Source organism: Chrysoperla carnea, chromosome 4 (genome assembly GCF_905475395.1).
Source record: "Chrysoperla carnea chromosome 4, inChrCarn1.1, whole genome shotgun sequence".
NCBI classification, from domain to species: domain Eukaryota; kingdom Metazoa; phylum Arthropoda; class Insecta; order Neuroptera; family Chrysopidae; genus Chrysoperla; species Chrysoperla carnea.
Genome location: NC_058340.1, coordinates 30,008,214 through 30,032,407, shown reverse-complemented (window position 1 = coordinate 30,032,407; position 24,194 = coordinate 30,008,214). Strand labels below are relative to the sequence as shown.

The 24,194-nt window shown below is 26.7% G+C and overlaps 1 protein-coding gene and 1 long non-coding RNA gene across 2 annotated transcripts in view; one reads left to right on the top strand and one right to left on the bottom strand.

Annotated features, from left to right (window-relative positions):
• Positions 1–20,702, top strand: part of LOC123298105 (calcium-activated chloride channel regulator 1-like) — a 45,779-nt gene extending 25,077 nt beyond the window's left edge. Inside the window, exons 2-5 of the mRNA XM_044880010.1 lie at positions 16,173–16,615; positions 17,176–18,082; positions 18,158–18,385; positions 18,461–20,702. Of these exons, the coding sequence (XP_044735945.1) occupies positions 16,173–16,615; positions 17,176–18,082; positions 18,158–18,385; positions 18,461–20,401 (3,519 nt within the window). The 3' untranslated portion in view covers positions 20,402–20,702. The remainder of the gene's footprint in view (positions 1–16,172; positions 16,616–17,175; positions 18,083–18,157; positions 18,386–18,460) is intronic.
• Positions 20,703–22,490: 1,788 nt separating this feature from the next.
• On the bottom strand, positions 22,491–23,641 carry LOC123298980. The gene is made up of 3 exons (XR_006535293.1): positions 23,466–23,641; positions 23,283–23,367; positions 22,491–23,186 (listed from the first exon to the last, which is right to left on the bottom strand). It is a non-coding gene; the product is annotated as an uncharacterized LOC123298980 (long non-coding RNA).
• Between the last annotated feature and the right edge of the window lie 553 nt (positions 23,642–24,194).

Sequence of the window (24,194 nt, the reverse complement as noted above, 5' to 3'; positions counted from 1 at the left end):
TTTTTGTTTTTTTGTTTTCAGGTAAATATCGACAAATTAAAATTTGGGTTTATTTTAAAATAAAACAGTAAATAATGCAAGTTTTGGAATTTTTTGGTAAGAGATAAATTCAAATCTTATTATATTTCCTTCGATTTCGTCAAATTCTAGGAATATAGCTGATAATCTTCAAACATCTTTACAGATTTTCATCAAATAGATCTTGTTTAATTTAGACATACCTTTTAAAAATTTAAATTTGCATATAAAAAAGAAAATTCACAACTTTCATGTTCTCATCTACAGGATGTAAAAAAAATAGATTTAAATTAGACAATTTTTACTGTGTTATATGATCTAGAACGTCCTGTAAATATCAAAATAGATATTCATAGTCGTCAGTCGTCACATATGTGATGATAACTCAACTTTCTAAATAACAAATAAATATTTTATTGTTAAATTGATATAATATTTCACTTGGGAAGAAAAATATTAAATTACTTTATTAGAAATATATATTTTACAATAATAATAAATTTAAAAAATAAATTATAAATAAATATAAATTTTTAAATTAATATATTGAATTAATAATTATTAAAATACAAAAATATAAAACTATTATTATATCGAAAAAATATAACGTTACTTATGTAGCTACGTTAAATAATAGGGGCGAGTGTAGTGCCATGAATAAAATTTAAATTTATTTTGAAATTTTAACTCTACAATCCACATCCAATGATTGTAGGTAGAGAGTCAGTCAGAAAAATAAGAATTTTTTTGTTTTGTGTATTCTTAAAAAAACTTTCAACCTACCTACAGTCTTCTACACCCATTTCATTACAAATACCATTTAGTAATTAGCAGTATCTGCTGAGAAACTATATAAGATAATGCAATAGTACATTATATTCAAGGTACATCATCTTACCCTATTCAAAAAACAATAATAATTATAGAATACTTTTGTCTATGTAATATGTATTTATTGCTATTTAGTAGGTAAAATAGTAGGAACTGGGAATTAATGAGTATTCAAAACAGACAGATAAAAACGTAATAAAATAATAAGGGTATTTTAATTGTAATTTTAAAAATTGAACGTGACTATATGGGTAAATACTCGTATATCCATGCGTGTATGAGCACTGACTGAGTAGCTATTATTAGAGTCATATATGTGCAGTAGAGAATATATGTAATTTATACTTATTTTTTTTTTACATATTATAAAGTTTTTCGAATAAAAATAGTAAAAATTATTAATTTGTTTAGGATTCCGCACCGTATTTTATGTATTGATGACGGGACGGTAATAATAAATTTCTTGTATTGCATTGGATTGTAAAAATTTTCTATCGATACATGCAATCTTGTTCAACTATCGAAAGTTTTGAAAAATCATTTTTTAAAATTGCATTTATTTTTCAAGCTCTTCGGTAGGTTAAAGCACTCCCCCCCCCCACTTAAACAGAGAGAAACGTTTTTATAAACGTGTGTATTTGCTTGTGTACCGGGGTCTTGCAGCGTAGAACCCAAACGAATGAGCCAATTTTGATATGCTTCGATTTTAAAAGGTGGCTTAATTCTTACCTATGATTCACGAAAAATTTTGCTGTCTGCAGGATAAATTTCGAGGCCAAAAACCATTGGGATAAAGATTAAATAGTACGTAAGATATCACCAATGTTTGCTTTATAATTTTTTAATCGAGCTCCATAAATTTGACTCTCAAGACGCAGTTGAATTTTCCTTTATTACCAACCTTACTCATTTCAATCTTCTAAGCGACAGAAAATGGTGGTAATTTCACTTCACTTTGAGCCAGCTCATGGTTTGCTGGTAACATAAAACATAAAACGTGAGATATTAAAAATTATTTATCGTAGATGATTTTTTACATGGTATGTTCATACTTGATAGAATTTGATTTCAAATGGTAACGTACAATTGAAAATTTAATAAATAGTAATAATATTATTTTTTTATTTGTAAATATTACTTCTTTTAATATTAGATATTACTGTAATAATAATACAATAAAAATACGGTAGATATAGCGGAACCAAATATATAATTGTCATTGACGTTGTTACTATAGTCAGCCATCATCATCATATCATAATACGTAATGTCCTCTTTTTTTTTTTGTCTGTAAAATGTTGGTTTTGAATTGAATGTATTCAAACATTTCAAATATAATAAAATAATAATTGTTATTATATTTTGTAGTTCCTGGAATTATTAAAGTTATATTTATTTATTTATTTAATAAAATAAATAGATACCTATTTATAAATACTTATGAAACATAAAAAAGCTCTTTGAATTTGTACACAAATTTAGTGGGAGATATTTTAAACATTTAGTGCTATTTAGTTTTCGATTGATGTTTTCAAATATTCAGGTGTTCAAGGCAAGCCAGGAATAATCATGAGATGAGACTAAAATTTAAATCATGAAAATCTATTAATAGTTGAGTACCATTTGTCAATAATATTCTTTAAATCTTTCTTAAAAATCCTTTTGGATGGTAAAGATTTAATTTTTTCTATTGAGAAAATCACTCATGACGTCAAGTAGTCAATATGATTATCATAATCAGGTTTAAATCTTAAAAAAACATTTGTGAATTGACTAGATCATTTTGGAAAATTTTTTATTTGACACCTTATACATACATTTTAACAGTATTATTGTAAATTACTATGGTTTCTTCGCTTGTTTAAACCAAGTTAAAGCCTATTATCTATTTCAAGGCACCGATTGTCGAATGTCAAAATTATTTTTACGATCGTCTTCTTTGTAAAGTATAAAAAATATTTTTTTTTAAAGCTGCTCACAACTAAAGTAGACAACCCAAGAGATACCCGATTCTCCTCTCGTGACATCACTAAATATGTCGTAGTCCGTTCGTCGTTTAAGTCTACTTAGAAAATTAACTTCTAAATTATCATCCAAAACAGCAATCGTGTAAAATTATTCATTTATTATGGTGGAAGCGCAAGGAAATAAAACATATTTTTCAAAATCCATAACTTTTACTCTTCTCTGCGCTTCCTCTTTATGAGATTCTATACTGATGAATTTTATATTACCCTTAAATTTATTTTCCGACGCATTAATTCTTGGCGTTACAATGAAAAAATTAAAAAATAGAACAATAAATATTTGAACTATTTAGTTTAGGTACATCTAAAACATTTTGTTATCATAAAAATTATATAATTATTATTTATAATGACAAATATAATTTAAAATTATATATATTTTTAAAGACAATATGAGATTATAAAGTTAAGTTTATGGTTTGTTTGTCATAGATGAGTGTACTCATATATACTATTATTTATATCTATAAAAGTAAGTAATACTTAGTATAATCTTGTATGCAGTTTTCTTGAACATACAATGCACATTGTTCACTGTCTATATACATATCAGACATTAAAATTAAATTTTTTTACCAGTTGTCACGCGATTGAAAACAATTTGTTAAATATTATTAAATATTAAAATTGTAATTTTTTATTTGGCTAAGTCCATCAGAGGCAATATCTCTTATACCAGCACAGAAACCAAACCGATTTGGCTGAAAATGGTGAAATTTTTCTCTGTAGTGGATAGTTGTAGTAAATATTATGGTTATGACATCAGAAATTTTAGTTCATATTTATATTACAAATATCTTTTAATGAATTATTTAGGAAGTTTTTTTTTAATGCATAAAAAAAATTAATATTAAACACTTTTTAAGGGCTCTATTAATACGATCTAATAAACTAAGTTTCCAGAAAGTATACTATTAATTTTTCAACGTATTTTATCATATAAATAGATAAATATAAATATTATATGTACTTATAGTAAAAATTATTGAGAGCGTTGTCCTCAATAAAATAACAAAGTTGACTTAACATATATTAACTATATATGTACTTAAGTTACTTATACGTATATATTACTTACGATAACTATACTTATATTTTGTATATGTATAATATTGGCTTTTTCTTTTTACAATACAGTAAAATGTCTTTTTTAATTTATTATACTTATTTTATTTTAAAACAAAAGAGATTTCACTGAAGTTTTAATGTTTTTAACAATTTGTTATTTCCTATAGTGATCATTATATCAAATTAAGTCATTAAATTTTTTTTTTCCAAGGTGTTATACAATGACTTATTCTTGTCTTTCTTAATGAGTCAATTTCTTATTTGAATATCATCCTCAATAAATAAAAATTCTTCAATTTTCTCGAAAATAACCTCTCAAATTTCTAATCATTCTGAAATGACAAATACTTCTAGTACAATCTCATTAACTCAATTTTTGAGAAAAAAAAAGTCGAAAAAAAATTTTCAAATTCATTAATATTCAACTTCTTATTAGTACTTAGAAGTGCGAAATATATTTCAATACTTGCGCAATTTATTTTCAACCAGCAGGATTGTCTCCATAATATGGAAAAAAACCTTTGCTGACAAATGAGAACTATAATTTTCAAAGGAATAATTTGCTTGATTTAGATCATATAATTCAATATGAATAATTCATAATTTTATTATAATAAAAAAAAATAAATATTAATATTAATGAATGCATAATATATTAAGATGCCTATTCGCCGCTACTTTAAAAAAATGTAACTAACCATCATTAAATCATCATTTCAAACAAATTGGCCTTCACATAATATTTTAATAGTCTTAATTGAAATCATAAAATTCTTCTATATTAATCATTATTGTAATTTAATTAATTATATGATTAATGAAATTTATTTCCTTGATCAAATATCATTAAATTGAAGAAAAAAAAAGTTTTATGTATCAATTTTTTATAGCGGGCTAAAAAGTATAAAATAATTTTATTTTTGATAGCTTTTAAAATACTCGTAAGATTGGAGACCAGAAACATACATTTCACTTTTTCATGCATTGTCATCCACTTCTGAGCTATGGTCTAAATTTCAATTCACTAACTCATCGGGAAGTTAGTTTAAAATCAATACATATGAAGGATATGTAATAAATACATATGAAGGATGGATTTTTGTTGACTTCGAGTTGAGACATAGTTATTTGATTAATACCACGATACTCGAAATAAAATTATTTATTAAGAAATTTTATTTAAAAAATACAATTAAAAAACATACAACAGACTTACATATCGCTAAATATCGATATTTCGATTGCAAAGCAATCATCGTCAGTAGCTAAATTTATTCATATAACACATTTCCTGTTTTTCAAAATATAAAACGGTTTGAACAACTAAGCCATTTACTCCAAATAGAAAGAAATCGCATAGAATCGGTAAATTTCTACTAAAGCGACGTTTTTCACAGTCGAATACAAAGACAAAAAATTATCCCTTTTTGTAGCGAATTAAAACAACCTGCTCGGTTTTTAAAAATTCATTCTTTACAAAACTTGTATGTTCTATTATGCTTGATAATAAACTATTAATAGATAAATAGATACAAAAATTAATAGATTACATAACATAATTTTATTAAATTAAATAAATAATAATTAAAATAAAAATTTTCCCATAGAATCCTCAATTGAATGTTGATGAATTTTGATTTTATTTAAACAATTAAATGTCAATTACATAAAAGAAATCAATAATTCTTCTTCATGTTTTTTAAAATATGTTATTTATTAAATAAATTGATAAACTACTTTTATAAATAGGTATATAGGAATCGATACGATCGCTGGCTGCGTTGATACTTATGAGAAATATTTTATATAAAAATCATACAGTTCATTTATTACATAAATGCGTATTACGTCCATAAAAAATCGTGAAGTGAAATTTTTCTTTTCTAAGACCTAATTTAATCTCTTCGATATGCCTAAGACCTAATTTAAATACCTAATTTTTATGTGTTTAATATATCCATTAAAAAACTATGATATGAAAATTTAACCAAAAATTGAAAATTTTTCTAATGACAAAAAAATTATGTGATACGAAGCGTACGTAATATGTATGTATTATATAAATCGTCTATAATTTTGTAGGGAATAAAATGTTGATAAACCAGAAATAAAACATAAATCTATTCCAAACCTCATTTTTAAAAGCATCACTTTGATATATAAACATACCATTTTTAAATAGCATATTGTTTGTAAATTTACTACAGTGAAACCTGTTTATTTGATATAAAACAAATCAAAATAAATATTATATACATTGTTTTAAAAAATAATTAAGTGGTCGTTTAATAAATATATCATAAAATTCCGCATTCTTAATGAGAATTCGTTTTTTTTTTTTTTAATATAAATAAGATATATATACCAAAAAAATGTAAAACGCATTTTAAAAAAAAATACTTTATTTTTTAACAAATTATTAAAAAATTATTTCTAATTATACGGTGAACCTCAAATTAAAAAGTGGGTTAATAATAATTATTTTATTTTCGTATATGTCTCTACTAGTTAATTTAAAATTTTTACGTGTGTGTGTGTTGTTTTATTAAACGCACGGTTGACGAAACACACACTTTTGAATATTTTATAAGAATTTTGGTTTATTGACTTTTTATAAAAAAAAATTTTAATTAGAAAATAATTTTTATTCATATTAAGTAAAAAAGGCCATTAAATTAAACCCTACCCCAATTACTGTGTACGCACAAGAATAAACCCACGGATTTTAAGGAAATCCTAACCATTTTACTTTTAAACAAATTTATAAGACGAAATTGGTCGGTGTGATTATTTTAACCTTTGTCAAACATCATTTAGATTTTAGAAAGATGAAATTCGTTATAGATCTATTCTAGGAAGTAGTATTTAATAACATGACCTCTTCTTAGCGATACGTATCAAAAGTAAGTTTTGTCTTTGTTTAATATTAAATTAATTCGTTTTTAAAGATAATTTTTTTATAATTTGCTGAATTTTTTTTTATGATAATTTTATTATAGTACTTTCAAAGAACATTATTATGTGATTTAAACAAAAATTCACTTTTACGAAACTTTTCATTTCGGTTAATTTTATTAATAACACAATGTTTAAATAATATTCATTCTAAATTGTAATCCGTGACTTCTATATAAATATTTCTTTGGAATCAAATGGAACTAATGACAGGTCATGAAATTTTTAACTGAAACGCAAAACAAATAAATTGTCTTACATTGAAAAAAAAAATTGCTTCTTTGGCACAAAAAACTCCTGAAAGGGGTGTTATAAGTTTGTAATATGTGTGTGTCTGTCTGTGGCATCATAGCGCCTTAACGGGTGAACCGATTTCAATTTCAACAAGCACGCTCAACTTGTTTCTTACTATCAATACCACAATTCTAAAAAAAAAGATTCCTTTAATTATCCTTTGTTAAAGAATCAAAGGTCGTTACTTAAAAGATAGTTTACGGTTATAGCAGGTGTTATTCGTTTAACCATTAACAAAAGAAATCACGAATTATTTAGCAATTAATGAAACACTTGATGCATTAAATAAGAAAAAAAAGAACCCATTGACAGGATAATTATTTTATAACAAAAACATTTATTTCAAGAAATTACAAAATTACCTCAAAATTAAAAAGAACACATTTTTATAAAATAAAAAGTGTTAAAATAGCTTCAAGACACAAAAATGATTATGAAACATCTGGTTGCCTAGTTCGATGTATCACTTACATACTAATATCTTATTAAAAATGTATAAAGTTTTCTTTTCATAATAATTAATAATATTTATATATTGATGAAACAAAAACTGAAGAAGATTATTTAGTTAAATTTAAAAAAAAATAGTCACACACCTATTAAAATACCAATTTAATAATATTTAACATACATATAATTAATATTCATATTAATAATCAGTAACGGAGGAAGAGAGAGGATTTTTAATCAAAAATTATATTTCCACTTTCAAATAAATTTGCATGATCTGCCCTCAAAGTCCTTTCCAATCTCATTTTATAAAACGCATTTAATAAAAGAGCCATTTCACTTCAAATATCACTATAAAAAATAATAAACATAAAAATATCTCTCCCTGTTGACAAAATCCAATCTACGCTCCTGATTAAGATGTTTTATGTAAATTTTTTTAATGACAGGTTGATTTGTATTCAATTTTTACATAATAATGTTTTTTTAATGCATAATTTGACATTTGACTGCTGTAATATATGAAAAAAATATGTTTATGCAAATTTTGCAAATTTTTTATAATTATTATGTGTCCAATAAATAATAATTAGTAATTAACATTTTCACCTTTCTCATTTTATACCTAACTGTTGATTAAAAGTAAATTTTAATTTATATATCTGTCATCTTTTTTATATGCTGATATCTTATGCAGCTGATCAATTTTCTTAGTTAAAAATAAAAGAAGTTTGAAAAAATGCACTTCGATTGAGAATTTTGCTTAAGATCTTAAGACATTTGTTTTTCTCGATCGCCCCTTTAATATTAAGCTACCCATACAAGTGGCTTATACGCCAGGAGCGCCACAGTTTTATCAAACAATGTTAGACTTGTTTTTATCTTCCAATTTTTGTATTGTTTTTAATTTTAAAACACCTGAAGTGCCTTTTAAAATTAAATCTCAAGATAATTTATAATTAATCAGCAGAAAACCCTATTCTCATTGGAAATACAGAAAAGATATCAAATTATAAAAAGCAAAAAACCAATTATTCCATAAGTTAATTTTATTACCATATATTTTTACGGAACATCATTAAAAATTGTACATATAGGTACATATTTCCAATAATATTTAAAACAATCAAATAAATTTAATTGAAATTAGAGACCATATAATTTTCTTTTTAAATATCAATTTCAAAAACAAAAAAAAGTATAGTCTTCAAATAATTTTTAATTTACAACCGAATCGAAAAAATATAAAAATATAATTTGATGAATATAAATATATGATTAAGTTAAATTAATATTTAATAAGCTACTTGTTTGGGTAATTGAAAAATATACGTAAAAATTACCTTTATATTATTGAATAAGTACCTGTACTTATTACAAACACAACTAATAATATTAATCAATCCAGTACTTATCTACTATGCTTCTGCAGCTATAAAATGTTATGTAAAAATTTTATTTTGCAATCGAATAAATAAAATATAAACGTGTCCTTGTTAAAATGAAGATGAAGTTATTTTCTGAATTGTAGAATAACAAGAGAGAATGTAAGACGTTAGAGATGAAATCATTGTATTAGGATAGGTTGAATATATATTATTAGAAAGTCTATACAATGTATTTATTGCTCAAAGGTATTTTTTATAATAAAATCAAATAGTTTTATATGTGTGCGATTTAAATGTCTAATCAAAATACAGAATGATTGAATTTATGTGGCGAATATTTAACTCTTCTGCATATCATTCAAAGTAAATTTAATATATACAGGTGTGCCGCAAAGCTCTATACTTGGACCTCACATCTTTTTTATGTAACATTAACGGTCTTGTAAAGTATCGAGCTACGATGATATGATATTTTATTGTTCTCTTTGATTATTTTGGGTTGTACCGCAAGATACCATACGTGGACCTTGAATATTGTTATATATAATATTAGTGATATTCCAAAAAAATTAACTACGTAAATCATCCTTTTCACAGAAATTTGTTTTTCTTCTGAACAATTTATTACATTTTTAAAAATTGACGATTGATTTTTCGTCGATTTATCAAAGGAACGTAATTGGAGCTCCAGCGTAGATATTTGTATTACTGAATTATTGATTATTCCTTTCTTATGAGACAGTTTGACATTAAAGAAAAGATTATGCTCGTGATATCATCCACATATTTTTACGATTTTGTTCACCCTGTACTCAAAATGATAAGTATAATTATAATAATATTTTTAAACAAAAACCAGTATACAGCATGGTACTTATGACCTTCTAACATTTTTTTTTCTTTTTTAAATGTTTACTCTGTATCTCGACTCTGGGTAATTTATTGATGGATAGGTAAGATGAATGCATACGTAATGTGTACGGTATTTAAAAAAAAACTTGATAACCATCCATCTCCTAAATGCTGCGTTCTTAATTCTTATAAAAAGATTACATAACACACATCATACTTAGAGATAAAATGTGATATATTCCCATCATATAAGAAGATAAATTAAATTGTTATGAATTTATAATTGAAAAAAAAATTAATATGTGCAGAATTCTTTTTTAATAAGATTTATTAACTAACCATCCAATTATGTATGCTTAAACTTAATTAATATTTACATAACACTTGATTATGAATTATGAGGAGCTAAAAAATTTTTTTATTATTCAGCACGTCTCTATAATTTTTACACGTCAATTATTTTTTAAGTAATTTTTGTTTATCTTTTAATTTATACTTTTTTAAATAAAAACTCAGAGTTTAATAAATACCTACTCGGGTTGAGAGATTCAAACAATATGAAAAGTGGCTTAACTTCTTGTTTATCCAGAATTTTTTCAATCAACAAGGAATTAATAAAAGTAAAAAAAATAATCAAGTCTATAGTAGAAAATACACAAAATTTTTGGTTTACGTTATAAGTAATCGAGTATTTTATATGTGCTGGAAGATAAAAAATGGTAGGTCAAATCTGACAATTTTTCTAGATTTTTAAGAACGTTCCCAAAAAATCAAGGTTTCTTCAAATCGTGTATATGCATTCTCATTAATGCCTTTTATAAGCAGGTATATTTTCAACACCTCTTACGGTGTTAAATTTATTGATTTGAGCTGTCAAAGTAGACAAACGCTCGTCCACATAGGCCTCTATAGGACATAGAAATAGAAATGAGCCAAAATAGAAATTATTCTATATCAGGATTGAGTTCGATGACTTTCAAAAAAAAAAAATTAAGATTCATTACAATACCATGTAATATGCAAATTATTATTTATTTTTTCGTGGATAATTATTCATTAACTATATATAATTTTATAATAATAATTATTATCCGTTAAAAAAGTAGGTATAATCATTTTTCATAAACAATTTTGAAAAGATAATCAGTATTCATCATCACTTTCTCTTAATTGAACTTATTTAATAGAATAATATAAACTATACCTACGTTTGCATGTTTAAAAAAATATATATGAATATTTTTGTTAATTTACGTGTGTGTGAATAATAATGCTAATAATAATAGCTGTTTGTCTAATTGTAATCATTCATCACTTAAATAATTCCATATTTTTATTGGACAATTAGCTACTATTTCCTACAATTTCTAAATGCTACGAAAATAGAATCAAATTTCAACTTCATTATTAATCAACCTTATCTTTGGATAACCTTATCTTATTGTAGAATTGAATAATAATCGCATACATTTATTTAATAAAACCTTTCACCGCTAACTTTGAGGTATCATCAGTAATCAAACTTTGTTTCAAATTTTAACAACTATACAATTTAACAAGTGAAATTAGCAAAATTTAAAAACTCCCGACCAATTTTTCGAGTGCCTAACCCTAAAGTCGCACTTGAAACATATCTAAGAACACTCTCCTTTACATTATTTTTTCCTTAGAGCCTTCACCAAACTTAACCGATTTTGTTTATTTTCACCTACTTTTTTAGTTGTTCCGGGTACGGAACCCTAAAATCGCACTTGAAACATAGCTATGAACATTCTCCTTTGAATTACCTTTCAAACGAAACAAAAAAATCAAAATCCGTGCATCTATTTAGGCTTTAAGATGCCACAGACAGACAGACAGATGCACATATATAGCGGTCAAACTTTTAACACCTCTTTTTTTGGTTTGGAGGTTAAAAAAATGTGTTGTCTAAGCGAATTTTCGGTGATAATTCAAAAAGTGCTATAACATAATCAAGATCAATCTGTATCTTTTTTCCTTCGACATGAATTTTTCCCCACAACTTAAGCTTTACATTTAACTCTTTTGTAAGTGATAAAATTGACAAAAAAGTATTTTTCTTTGTTTAAACTGTATTTTACATTTGAATGATTTTAACAATTTGCTTTCAATTAAAAATTAAAAGCAAATTGACTGTTAAAAGCGTCTTGCGTATTTATTGTTTTCTATAAGCAAAAAATTAACTTCCTTAAAACATTTTAAGTTGAAATTATGTGTAAATTGTAATATAAACAAAATACACATGTGTGTTTATCGATTGGAAGCCAAGAAAAGTTTTTTTTGCACATATGTTACGTTAGCTATCAAATATCGCATTTTAGTTAAATGTATAAACCATAAAGGATGAGTTTTTAGTATGTTTAGGTAGAACGTCAATCAGTTTGTATAATGTTCAACTTGCCATATGTTTTTCTTGAATCGCTTCTAACAAGAAATGTATAATTTTTATATCATCGCAAAGACAATACAGTTCGATTTATTCATTCAAAACACATACTATACGATGACTCCTTCATGCATTTATAGTTTTATATTCAAATTTTATATGGCTTCAACGTCATCCGACGTCCGTTCTGTCTGCCCTGTTGTTATAAAGTACATCGTCAGTTTTGAATATTGCATGTAGAAAAAAAAAAAGAAGTTTTTTTTATTATAAAATTATTAAATTTTATTTTTAAACTTTAGTAGTTTTTTTTTTGAATCGTCCTTCATTCAACGAAGTAGGAAATATATAAATTTTTTGTATAATTTGTTTTTAATTTCAAATAAATGTTTTTAAGATAAACCACGAATCGTCTGTCAAATAAAAAGCAAAAAATTTTGGACTTTAAAATCATTAAATTATGTTTATAAACAAAAAATTTATTAAATGATCAAGTATGAAGTCGACTTTGAAACTTATTGAGTAATGTTTTGAAATAGATGAAAGCAGTTAAATGTCTTAGGCAAGGCCCTTCTTTTCGACTGGGCACTCTGGATAAGTACCCAAGACAGTTCAATCTACGAGAGCCCTGGCTGCCCTCCAAAAAATTTGCCTTTGTCCCATTCTAGACTTTAATTACACGATTCAACGACAAAATAATTTATTTACAATGCGATTTTCGAAGTTTCTAGCCCTAAACTTATGCAGTATTAGTATTATATTTCTTTTATTGGTTCAATTGAACATTGAAAGAAATTCGATTTGTCAACTGTCAAACTAATTAAGACGAAAAGGTTAAAGTTACCTCCAAAAGGTTAAAGATGGCCCTGTTTAGGACTATGATACCAACCATGGAAGGCCCAATTCAAATCGATCGTTGGGATTCCTTTAAAATACAATTCTCCGATAATTCACGTTTACTTCCAAATATGCCACCTTCATATTTTTTTCAAAAAAACATTCCAAATTAATTTTTATAAGCCCACCTTTCAATTTATTGTATTATTAATTAAAAGTAGGTAATTCAATCCCGCTATATGTCTAATAAAATATAAAACCAGATCAAGTTATTTTTTTTTAATAATATTTAATTCAAGTAAACTTGTACAATGCACTTGATATTATTCTATTTCCGTTTTACAGGGGAGCCCTCATGACCGTCTGTTACATATTTATATTAAGTATTATATTTTTAAATGTCTTATGATATTAATAATATATATAAACAATACTGCTACTTGACCTAAGGTTTCCCTTCAATAATTACTACAAGAAATGTGTAAAGGAAAATCATAAATTAATTTGAAAAAATTAAAACAAAAAATGTAGTAACTGGTGACCCATATCAGTACAGGTTACTTTAATTAATTATACTTATGTAGGTAATTCAATTAAAGTATTAATTTATTGTTTTACTGTTTAAAAGTTTAATTAACGTAGATTTTATTAGATCCTGGTTAAATCTTAATATGATTTATGTCAATCGACAAATCATCGCTTTTGTAATAAATAAAATAAAATTTAAAAATGATCTTGCCAATTTTTTGTCAATACCAACTTTTTTTTATTAATATTTCAAAAAATCAAGGTTTGATTTTTTCTAATTAGATCTTTTCTAGCCTGCCAAAGGTCCTGGGTTCGATTCTTTCTCAGATATGAATTAATTTTGCATATCAGGAAGAATATTTTGATAATAAAATATTCATTATATTCCTATACCAAAAACTTTTATAAAAACGTTAAAAATGATAATAAAATAGTAACTTTTCCGTGTATGCAGGTATATTTTCTATAATTAAATTACAATTTGATTACGTAGCCTATTATTACTTTGAAAGGGCACATCATCAACACTCATACATAATGTAATTACCCTAAATAAATAAATAAACACATTATTTGTGTCGTAATCATGAAATATTATTTAATCTTTGTATAAAACAAAATGATGAGCTCAACCTCAAACATTATAACAAAATAATAATGATTTTATTAAACTGCCCGAAGTTAAGCATTCAACATTTTTTATTTAATATTTATTTAATTTAATATCATTTAAATTTTTTACTGACAGGTGAATTTTTTCGTATTATTTCACTTTCATCACAGCTAATTTAATCAAATTAAATGAAATTAGTATTTTTGTAAAATATTTTGTTGTTGATTTTAATATTTACGTCCATATGCAAACTTTGTGTGATTAGATCTGAAATTTTCAAATTGATTAACAGCATATTTCCACTATCGATTAACAGCACACAGGAATGAGGAAATTTAAATATGGTACATAGATAAGGAGAAACTCTAATTTTGACTCAATTATTGGAATTTCTTCAAACAACAATTCTAACACGTTTAGGTACTTAGGATAAATAACGATTTAACGAATTTTTTAAGCATAATTTTGATCTCATTTTCATTAATACCAATTATCAAGAATGTAGTATTGAAACAAAATTGATAAAATTGTTCGAATTTCAATTTATATTAGGATATGATAAATAGTAAATAATCTGTTAGTCTAAATTGGAACTACTGAAAACGGGTCCTTTTCCAATGTTAATTAGTACGAATTATTATCGCCAATTGGCAGAATTTATCTGATTTGAATTTGATTATTTTGATTGGTCGTTAAAAATTAAGTACAAGTATTTTCATTTGGTAGTCTAAATTGATACTACTGAAAGCGAGTCTACTTCCTGTTAAATTAATACAAATTATTATCGCCAGTTGGGGCGTTGCAACTCCCAATTATACAATTTGTTTTAAAATTATTTGGTCCTTTATTTAAAAAATCGACTCTCGGGAATGAAAATAATTTTTAATCGTCTGAGTCTCGACCCATTTTTTTTTCATAATATCAAATTATAGTTTTGTTTAAATCAGAGGTCATTTGAGTGTTTCACATCAAATTTATTATGATGTAATTGTAAGAAAGAAAATCGTGAATTTTATTAAAGAAGATATTTTTTACTTACAAAGTACTGAGGCTGTTTGCTGTTTCATTTAAAACATATTACAAGTTATGATTATTTTTGAAAAGTTGTTTTAACATTTACTTTAAAATAATATATAAGCTATTAGTAAATATATAAAGTAAATGTTTTTACATTAAAAAACGTGAATTTTGTAATATTACTTACCTTATACCGTATGCCGTGTACCTTCTTATAATTATTATTTTAAATTAAAAGATATATTTTACAAGTACTTAAATTTAATTTATAAATAATTATTCAAGCAATTGTTTTCATAAGAAAATTTTATTATAAAATCTTCCTTACTTGCAGCATACACGTAATTTTTTTTAGCCTGATGGATGTTTTACATTTTCGAAAGTTGTATATTTAATTTTATTACAATAAAAATATTGAGTTATTCTTTTCCTTATTTTGAAAATTTACGTTTACATACAAGATAAAACTTAAAACACGAAATTAAAAACATTTTGTATATAATTACACCATAATTACTATGTTTACAAATTATTAAACAGTTGTTACTAAAATCATTATAGTAATTTAATTATAATAATAATTAATAATTTTACCATCCCTATCCATATCCCTACATATTATAAATGTGAAAGTAAGGATACTTGTTTGTTTGTTACGCTTTCTTACTTTTATGCTCAGTGAGTCGGGCGGGTATCAAGCTAGTAATATATAAACCTAAATATGTTAAAAGAAAAACATAAAAATTTACTTTGTTTTGAAACTTTTTCACTAAAAAATTATTTAATGACGCTAAAATTTGCACTAATAGGCGTACAAAAATTATTATCTTCAATAAGTTCTCTAAAGAATGAATATTTGAAAATTAATTAGTATTATTTTTTTGTTACAGGCAACATTAACAACTGCATCCCATTATCTATTCACCGCGTTAGATGGTCGAGCATTTTTTCAATCCATTAACGTAATACTACCCACATCATGGCCAGATACATGTATACCAGGAGGAAGTCGTGTTTCACCTGCTACAAATAGTTATAGTGATATAACAATACAACGGCGTGTTACACCAGGTGGTACAATTCCAGCATGGACACAACAAACAGGCGGTTGTGGTGAACCAGGAAATCAAATATTCCTCAATTATGATACGTTGGAGAATTATTCAAACTCATTGGGACGGACAATTGTTAAAGAATGGGCTAAATATCGTTATGGTGTTTTTGATGAAATTGGTTATCATAATGATCCCGTTTACCCAATGTGTTATATTAATGATCAGGATAAGAGTCAAAAGATTACTGGATGTTCGGATTTCCCAATTAATGACAATGGGTAAGTTTCTATTGCTTTTATTTTTAAAACCAAAACAAGCCGTGGGTAGGGTATGGATTGGCCTTTGAGATCCACACGAATAACAATTCCCAGCAAAATAAATAGTTATAAGAAAAAAATAAATAAACTGGACAGGCTCGACCGAATGTTATGTAATTCTTTTCGAATCATATCGATCAGGAAAAAATGACCACAAACGTACCATACGTACACACATACTTCTTCTCCATATTTTGTTTTAATGCCTTGACCTGACCATGAAACGTAAAGACATGTTAAAAATTTCGGTTTCGAAAATCACCCATTACAAAAATTTCCTATGCTGGGAAGTTAATTAGCACCAAATTTTAAAAAGATTACCAAACTTTATTTATTTAGAGATTTCGGATTTTTCACGCTCTCAGGAAGCTAATTTACAATCGATATCAAATTTCTGCTTTTCGTATAATAAGTCAAAAGTAGCCAAATACTCCAGGTCTCGAATTTACTTGGGCAACTTTTGTATTTATTTTATTCCCACCAAATCTGATTATTAAATTACCTTTTTTTTTTTGTTACAGATTATGTGCCGATCCTTCATTAACATATAATGTCTCAGCATTAATTGATGAAAGAGCACGGACATCAATTATGTTTGCAGCCGAAGCCCCAACAATATCAATGTTCTGCGACGATGGTAACCATAATAAAATGGCACCAACCAAACATAATTTCCTTTGCAACGGTCGAAGTACATTGGATGTAATTTTAAAACATGATGACTTCTTGAATAAAAATCTTGCATTCAATGAAACCGAAGACCCAACGAAAAAAGTAATCGATACACGTCCTCTATTTGTCTACAAAAAACATCAACTTACCCGATACGTTTTAATTATTGAAGATACTAAAGATATGTTATTACGTGAATCATGGAGTTTCTTACGTCATGCTATTCGTAAGTGGGCTGTTTTTGACTTGGCAGAAAATACAGAAGTTGGTCTTGTACTAGCCAATGAAACAGCAGCAAGTGTTCTATTAAAAATCAGTTCATTAAAAGATCATCGGGCTAGAGATTTAGTTGCATCAAATATTCCATACACACCAAGTGATTCACGATCAGGATGTTTGAGATGCGCTATCGAAGAAGCTATCACTATGTTAACTGACCGTAGCAGAGTACATGGTGCAGCTAGTTCAGTTATATTAGTAATTGCACCAGGTATGGACTATACAACTGATTCCGTCTTAACATCAAAAGCAAAAGCATCCGAGATTCGTATCAGTACAATTAATTATCCAAATATTTTACGTCAACAACCCTTGGATATTTTGGCCGAAGAAACTGGAGGTGTTGCATTTTCGGTATATGAAGAAAAACATAACAATATTAATTCACATTTTTCGACATATTTCAAACTTACCAACGTTTTATACAACATTGCCGAAATCTATTTTGAAAGTGGAGAATCCCGTATGCCAATTGAGGTAAATATCAAACTTTTTGTCTCTTCAAAAAAAAGACCAAAAGAAAATTTATTAATCTTTTTTGTTTCTTTACAGATTCACCGCCGTGAAATTACCGATGATGGCCGTAACTCCGTAACAGGAGGTTTTGTTTTATCGTCTGAATTAGGTGAACCTGCAAGATTCTCCGTTTTTACCCACAACAGTGAAATGCCATTGATTCGAAGTATTACCCTAGTGAGCCCTAGCCAAGTAACATATTCCACACGAAGTGATAGCTTGTTAAGTGTTAAATTGCTTACCGTTCCTGCCAATATAAACGAGGTAAATATCCTTTAACCAAAAGACATGCAAAAAATTGATCCAAACTTTAAACTAATATTTTATTATTCTTTGCAGACTGGTACTTGGACATACACAATTGAACGCTTTGCAGAAAATCCTCAACCACATTATGTTCAAGTATTTGCGACACCAAAATCACATAATGTAAATGCAGTTACAGCCAAATTCTGGACTCGGCGTGTACAAAATGGAAGCATATTCGTATTGTACACAGAAGTTAAACGTGGTTTTAATCCTGTATTAGCTGCCAAAGTTGAAGTCACTGTTAGTCGCACTGAGAATAATGGAACTACAATTAAAAAAGAACGATTTGAATTATTGGATACGGGCAATGGTGAACCAGATATTGTGAAAGGTGATGGAGTTTACACACGTTATTATAACACAGCCGCTGGAGGTCCTGGAACATACACTTTTGAAGTAACAGTCACCGATAATGGAAATGCGTATGCAAAGACTGAAGCAATTTCTAAGCCAAATGATAAGCCATGTTGTGGAAGTTCAATCCCAACATCAGCAGTATCTCCTCTAGCATCATTCCAACGCTTTTTACCACCCGTTACAGTGCACGTTACCGCCGAAGATATAGCAAATTCGATACCACAAATTGGACGTATCGGTGATTTACGTGTCCATATTTTAAACGATGAATTAAAAGCACGTTTAATATGGACTGCTCCAGACATGGGAGGCACAAATGTGGCTCGATATGAAATTAAATACGCAAACAGTGTGGAAGATATCACCGATAAATACGAAACAGCAGCTGTTATGTGGAATAGTGGTTCACCATTCCCTCTAGCAGCTGGATCTGAAACTACATTTACATTAGATCTAAGTCAAGATCCATCATTCTTAGATCAACCATTATATTTTGCTATTCGATCCTACGCCCTATTAACAATGAATGCACCAGCAAGTCCCGTTTCAAATTGGGTACGAATCTTTGTTCCTTCACCAGTAATTCCATCAACAGTACCTCCAACATTCGAATCCCCCGATTTATCTTCATGGCCATATGAGAATGAACAAGGACTTGAACCAGACGTCATTCCACAAATTGCAAAACGTTTCGATTTCGGTGTGGAATTATTATTGCCAATTATTGGCGGTATTCTCCTTTTGGCAATTTTATTGACAGTCTACTGTTATTTCTGTGTTTTACGACGCCATGATAACACCGAAAAGAAATCACCAAAACATTCAACCAACAAAGCATTATCGGGAATAACAATTGTGCCACAAAGTCCACAAAATGGGAACACTTTAAATCATGAATCCCCAACGCGAAACTATATTGCGGCAAATGATATGAATGATCATCATACGATTGGTTTACCGATTAATTATACAATGGATGAAGAACCTAAAAAACGGTATTCGATTGTTCAACAACAGGAAGCTCAATTAATTGAGGAATTAAAACAGCAACAGATTCAACACCAACAACAACAACAACGGGAATTCATGCAAACACCTAATCAAATGGGAAATGTTAGTGTAATCTCAAATAATACACTGCAACGAAATGGTGGTCGTATCTTAAGTCCGTACGAATCATGGACTGCATCACAATTGTTGTACGAACACGAGCGCCGTAACAGTCCCATGGAAGATATGATGAACCAACAAACTCAATTAATTAGCCAAGATCAAAACGATCATATGTCAATAAACGATCATATGTCACTAAATGGTGAACAAGATCCAAATATGGCTATTATGAATGGACAAAAAATTCAAATTGGTAATGATATTTATGGACAAAATATTATTGCTCCACCGGTACCCCCTTTACCTACGTATAGTGCAAATGGTTATCCAATAAATTATCCAATTTATGGGGTACACCATAATATTCATTCAGCACCAAATACGTTATATCAAACGCATAAACAAAGTAGTAATCTAGCTCCATTTAATCCAAGTTTACAAGGATCATTAAATTCAGTAAATAATAGTGAAAAGAAACGACGGAATGTAACAATGGTTTAAGAAAATTAAGTTTTTTTTGTTTCGTTTTAAAAATTTTACAAAAGCCATTAATTGGAACTAGTCAATATACTAATTTAATAAAAGAAATATTGTTTTTATAAATGTAAATAGACAAATCTCTTAGATCCAGTTTCACAAAATCTCTAATACGGCTCAAATTATAGTTAATTATTGAGTGTTTTCAACAAATAATTTTGAGACCCCAAAAATAATTTAATAATGCGTCTGAAAAGAATCTGCTTGTCAAATAAATTTGGAAAATGAAATAAACCGCTCACTTTTTGCTTAAATGTTTGACGTACGAATTTTTAGCTAAAATTTGAAGCCATATAGAATGTGAAACTTTGGGTAACAACGTTTTTTATTATTATTTTATAAAAAATTTTGATTTTTCATTTCAAAATACGTTGTTTTTCTCTTATATCGAACATTATGACCTTTTAAAGTGAAATTTCTTTAAAAATGACGAAATAATGTAAATTAAACATTTCAAATCAGTCAATATTTCTTATACATTAATTCTTGTAAAAAAATAATCTTTTAAGAAATTTCACTTTACAAATTTTTGAGATGAACTCAGAGATGAAATTTTTTTATAATTTTTGTAAATATTTTTTAGAAATACTAAGAATGTATTTTTTTATGTTTTTTGTGATATTTATAAAAAAAAAGAAAAGAATATTCTATGTATTTGTAATTAAATAATCATTAATGATATCGAAAGACTGATAAACAGACCAGTAAAAAACTACTTAATAGTTCTTTTGATAATCAAAAGTTTACTTCACAAGCCAAAATGTTTTGTTAAGTTATTTTAAGGATTTAAAAAACATAAAATTTATTAAAACATTCATTTTAAGTTCAAAAGTAAAATTGATTATCAAAGAAAGGATAGGTAATTGAAAAATATAGGGTAATTCTAAATGAGAAAAATTATAAGAGTTTATTCAACGATTAAGGTGGTTGGTGTATTAAAAAAATTCAATGATTCATTATTTTATGCGTTTCTTTAATATTTAATACTCAAAAGATCAAGATGATTCCGACTATTAAAAATATCTCCCATTGATATCATTTGCTCAAACTTTATCCATTTCTAATTTTCTTTTACACCAAAAATCTTAAGTTAAAAAATTATGGAAAAATTCGAATAATTCAAATTAAAAAAATTAAAAATAAACTTCTCATTGATTAATAGAAACTCGTATGTTTAGATTGGCTTCAAAGGATTGGAAGATGTCAAAAAAAATAATTTAGAATCAATTTAGAGATCTATATTTTGCAAACTATAAATCTGTTGGAAATTTTTAATTTGTAATTTTAATCTGACTCAGTATTTTATACCCTATTTCTATAAGGACTCTTGCATGTAAAAATATATAAAAAATTGACGAAAATATATTGACTACTGGGTAGTTAAACTTGGAATTCAGTTTCGAAGTTAATTACTTTAGGGTCAAAGTTTCCGAAATTTTTACGTATTTTTTAGAATCACTCTATATGTTATAAATGTTGTATAAATGGTTGTGTTCAACATTTGAGAGTGCTCAGTTAGTAACAGTACCCACTTATATCGACAATTTATTCAATTTGTTATTTTATGATACATGAGGTGCAGGATGCATGGAGATTTTAAGCAAACTAATAACCGAGTGCTCAGTTTTGTGAAACACAGCCGATAATTTCCTATTTGAAATAAAAAATTGTTAAGTAATTTGATCTGAATACAAATTGTATATAGGTATATATATATAAAAATAATTAAATACAAATTAATTAAGATCAAAAATAATTAATTTTAAAATTATTGTTTTTTTTATGTCATTTTATTTTTGTGTAGAAACATTTTTTGTTTGTATTTTTTTGTAAATATAATTATAATTTTTATTTTTGTTTCTCCATTTTGTAAATCTTCTCTTTCCAGTAAAAATAATTATAATATATTAATGAATTAAAAAATAAAAACTTTTTTATACATTTAACGATTTTTTTATTAATATCATTTTTAATATAAAATTTCACATTAAACGTTTTACATTCTTTAAAAACTATCAGTGTTAACACATTAACATATTTTCCGTTTGGGAATATGAGGGTGTGTTTAATAATTCCATAGATCTAATTGAAAAAAATTATTCAACGAATAAGATTTTATGAGATATTATATGCAAAATCGTCAAAATTTTCATATTTTTGGATCCCACTTCTTTGAAACGTAATTTCGATTTAGTACAAGAAAAACCTTATTTTTTAATTTCATGTGCAATTGTTTGCCAAGGTAAGTACTTAAACAAACTTAAAGCCTAAGTCCTTGTAAGTAATAGAAGGACATTCAATCATGAAAATTTTTTTGGGCGCAACAATGGTTTAAGTGGTGATTTATTTGTTTAATAAATACGGAAAGAGGGCCAGGGTAGGTAGTAGACTTTTTCTCGATATCGGAATTTACCTTACATTTAGCTGGTTATACTGTTGTATGTATGAAATTTTGCCACTTATTAGGCCAAAAAAATTCTGATTGGCCAACTTTTAAGCCAAGGTGTCCAAGAGTGTAACCTTGCTTTTGTCCATAAAACTATTATAATACTCGTTTAAAATTTACCTGCAACTCATCAATTTCAATGGATGATCAACAAATTTGATACCCCTCTTGCATTCATTAGTTTCTTTTTTCAAATATTAGTCAAAGATGTCACTAACCTATAGGCTGGATTTTTTATATTATACCAGATGCAGCTAATCTTCAGAAATTTTATTTAGTCCTATTCCATGTGCACTCTGTAAACTATATATCGAGAAATATCAGTCGGACATCAATTTGGACAGGATTTTCTCGTTTTTTAGACAAAATTACCCAATAAAATGGTTTTATCGCATTTACCTCTTATCAGCACAATATTAGTTTAATCGAAAAAATAAAATTCAAGCTTTCATCCAATTTCAAACAATTAAACTGGAAAAATTACCTGTAAACACATTTGAGAATTTTTTTCCATTAATACATTAGCGCAACTTCAAGAAATTTTGAAATTTTAAGGAAAACGAAGGATAAAGGATTACTTACAAATGAATGGAACGGGAACAGAACAGTGGCGTAACGGAAAATAGGAACTAATATTTACACACCTCCATAACATGTACAATTTGCTTTTTTTTGATTTGCTAATCCAGACGCTTTTTTTGTTAACGATGAACTACGTCGTATTGATGGGAACTTACCACCCTGTTTATGCATAAAATTAGAGGTTAAAAAAGTAAAAGCCACAAATTTTCAATAAAATGTATAATTTTTTTTTGTAAATATATATTTAGAATATTCCGAATATGTCTTGTATAAATTAGAAATAATGATTTTTTTTCATTAATAAATTTTTTAAAACAAATAAAATATTCCACACATTTTTATATAAATTTATTTTAATTATTTTAAAATAATTAAATTTTTAGTTCTTAAAGATTGTTTTTCAATCGAGACAAGGGATCAAGATTTCCAGAAAAACCAGAAAAAATACAAAAATCTAGATTAATATCAAATTGCCCTACTTGAATCAATATCTAACCAAATCAGCAAATAAGTACGGCCGTCTTATTTTTACCTCCATCGAACAGAATAATCAAATAGATTCAATGATTTGAGAGGAAATTTCTGAGACATCTTCCCTTCATTTTGTAAATCTTATGCACCAGACATATTTTTAAGATAAATCTTTAAGACAAATAATATTCTTTGAAAATATTATTTCCTTCAAAGATCTTTAAGAATTTGACCATGATAAATTGATCCCTTAAGTTA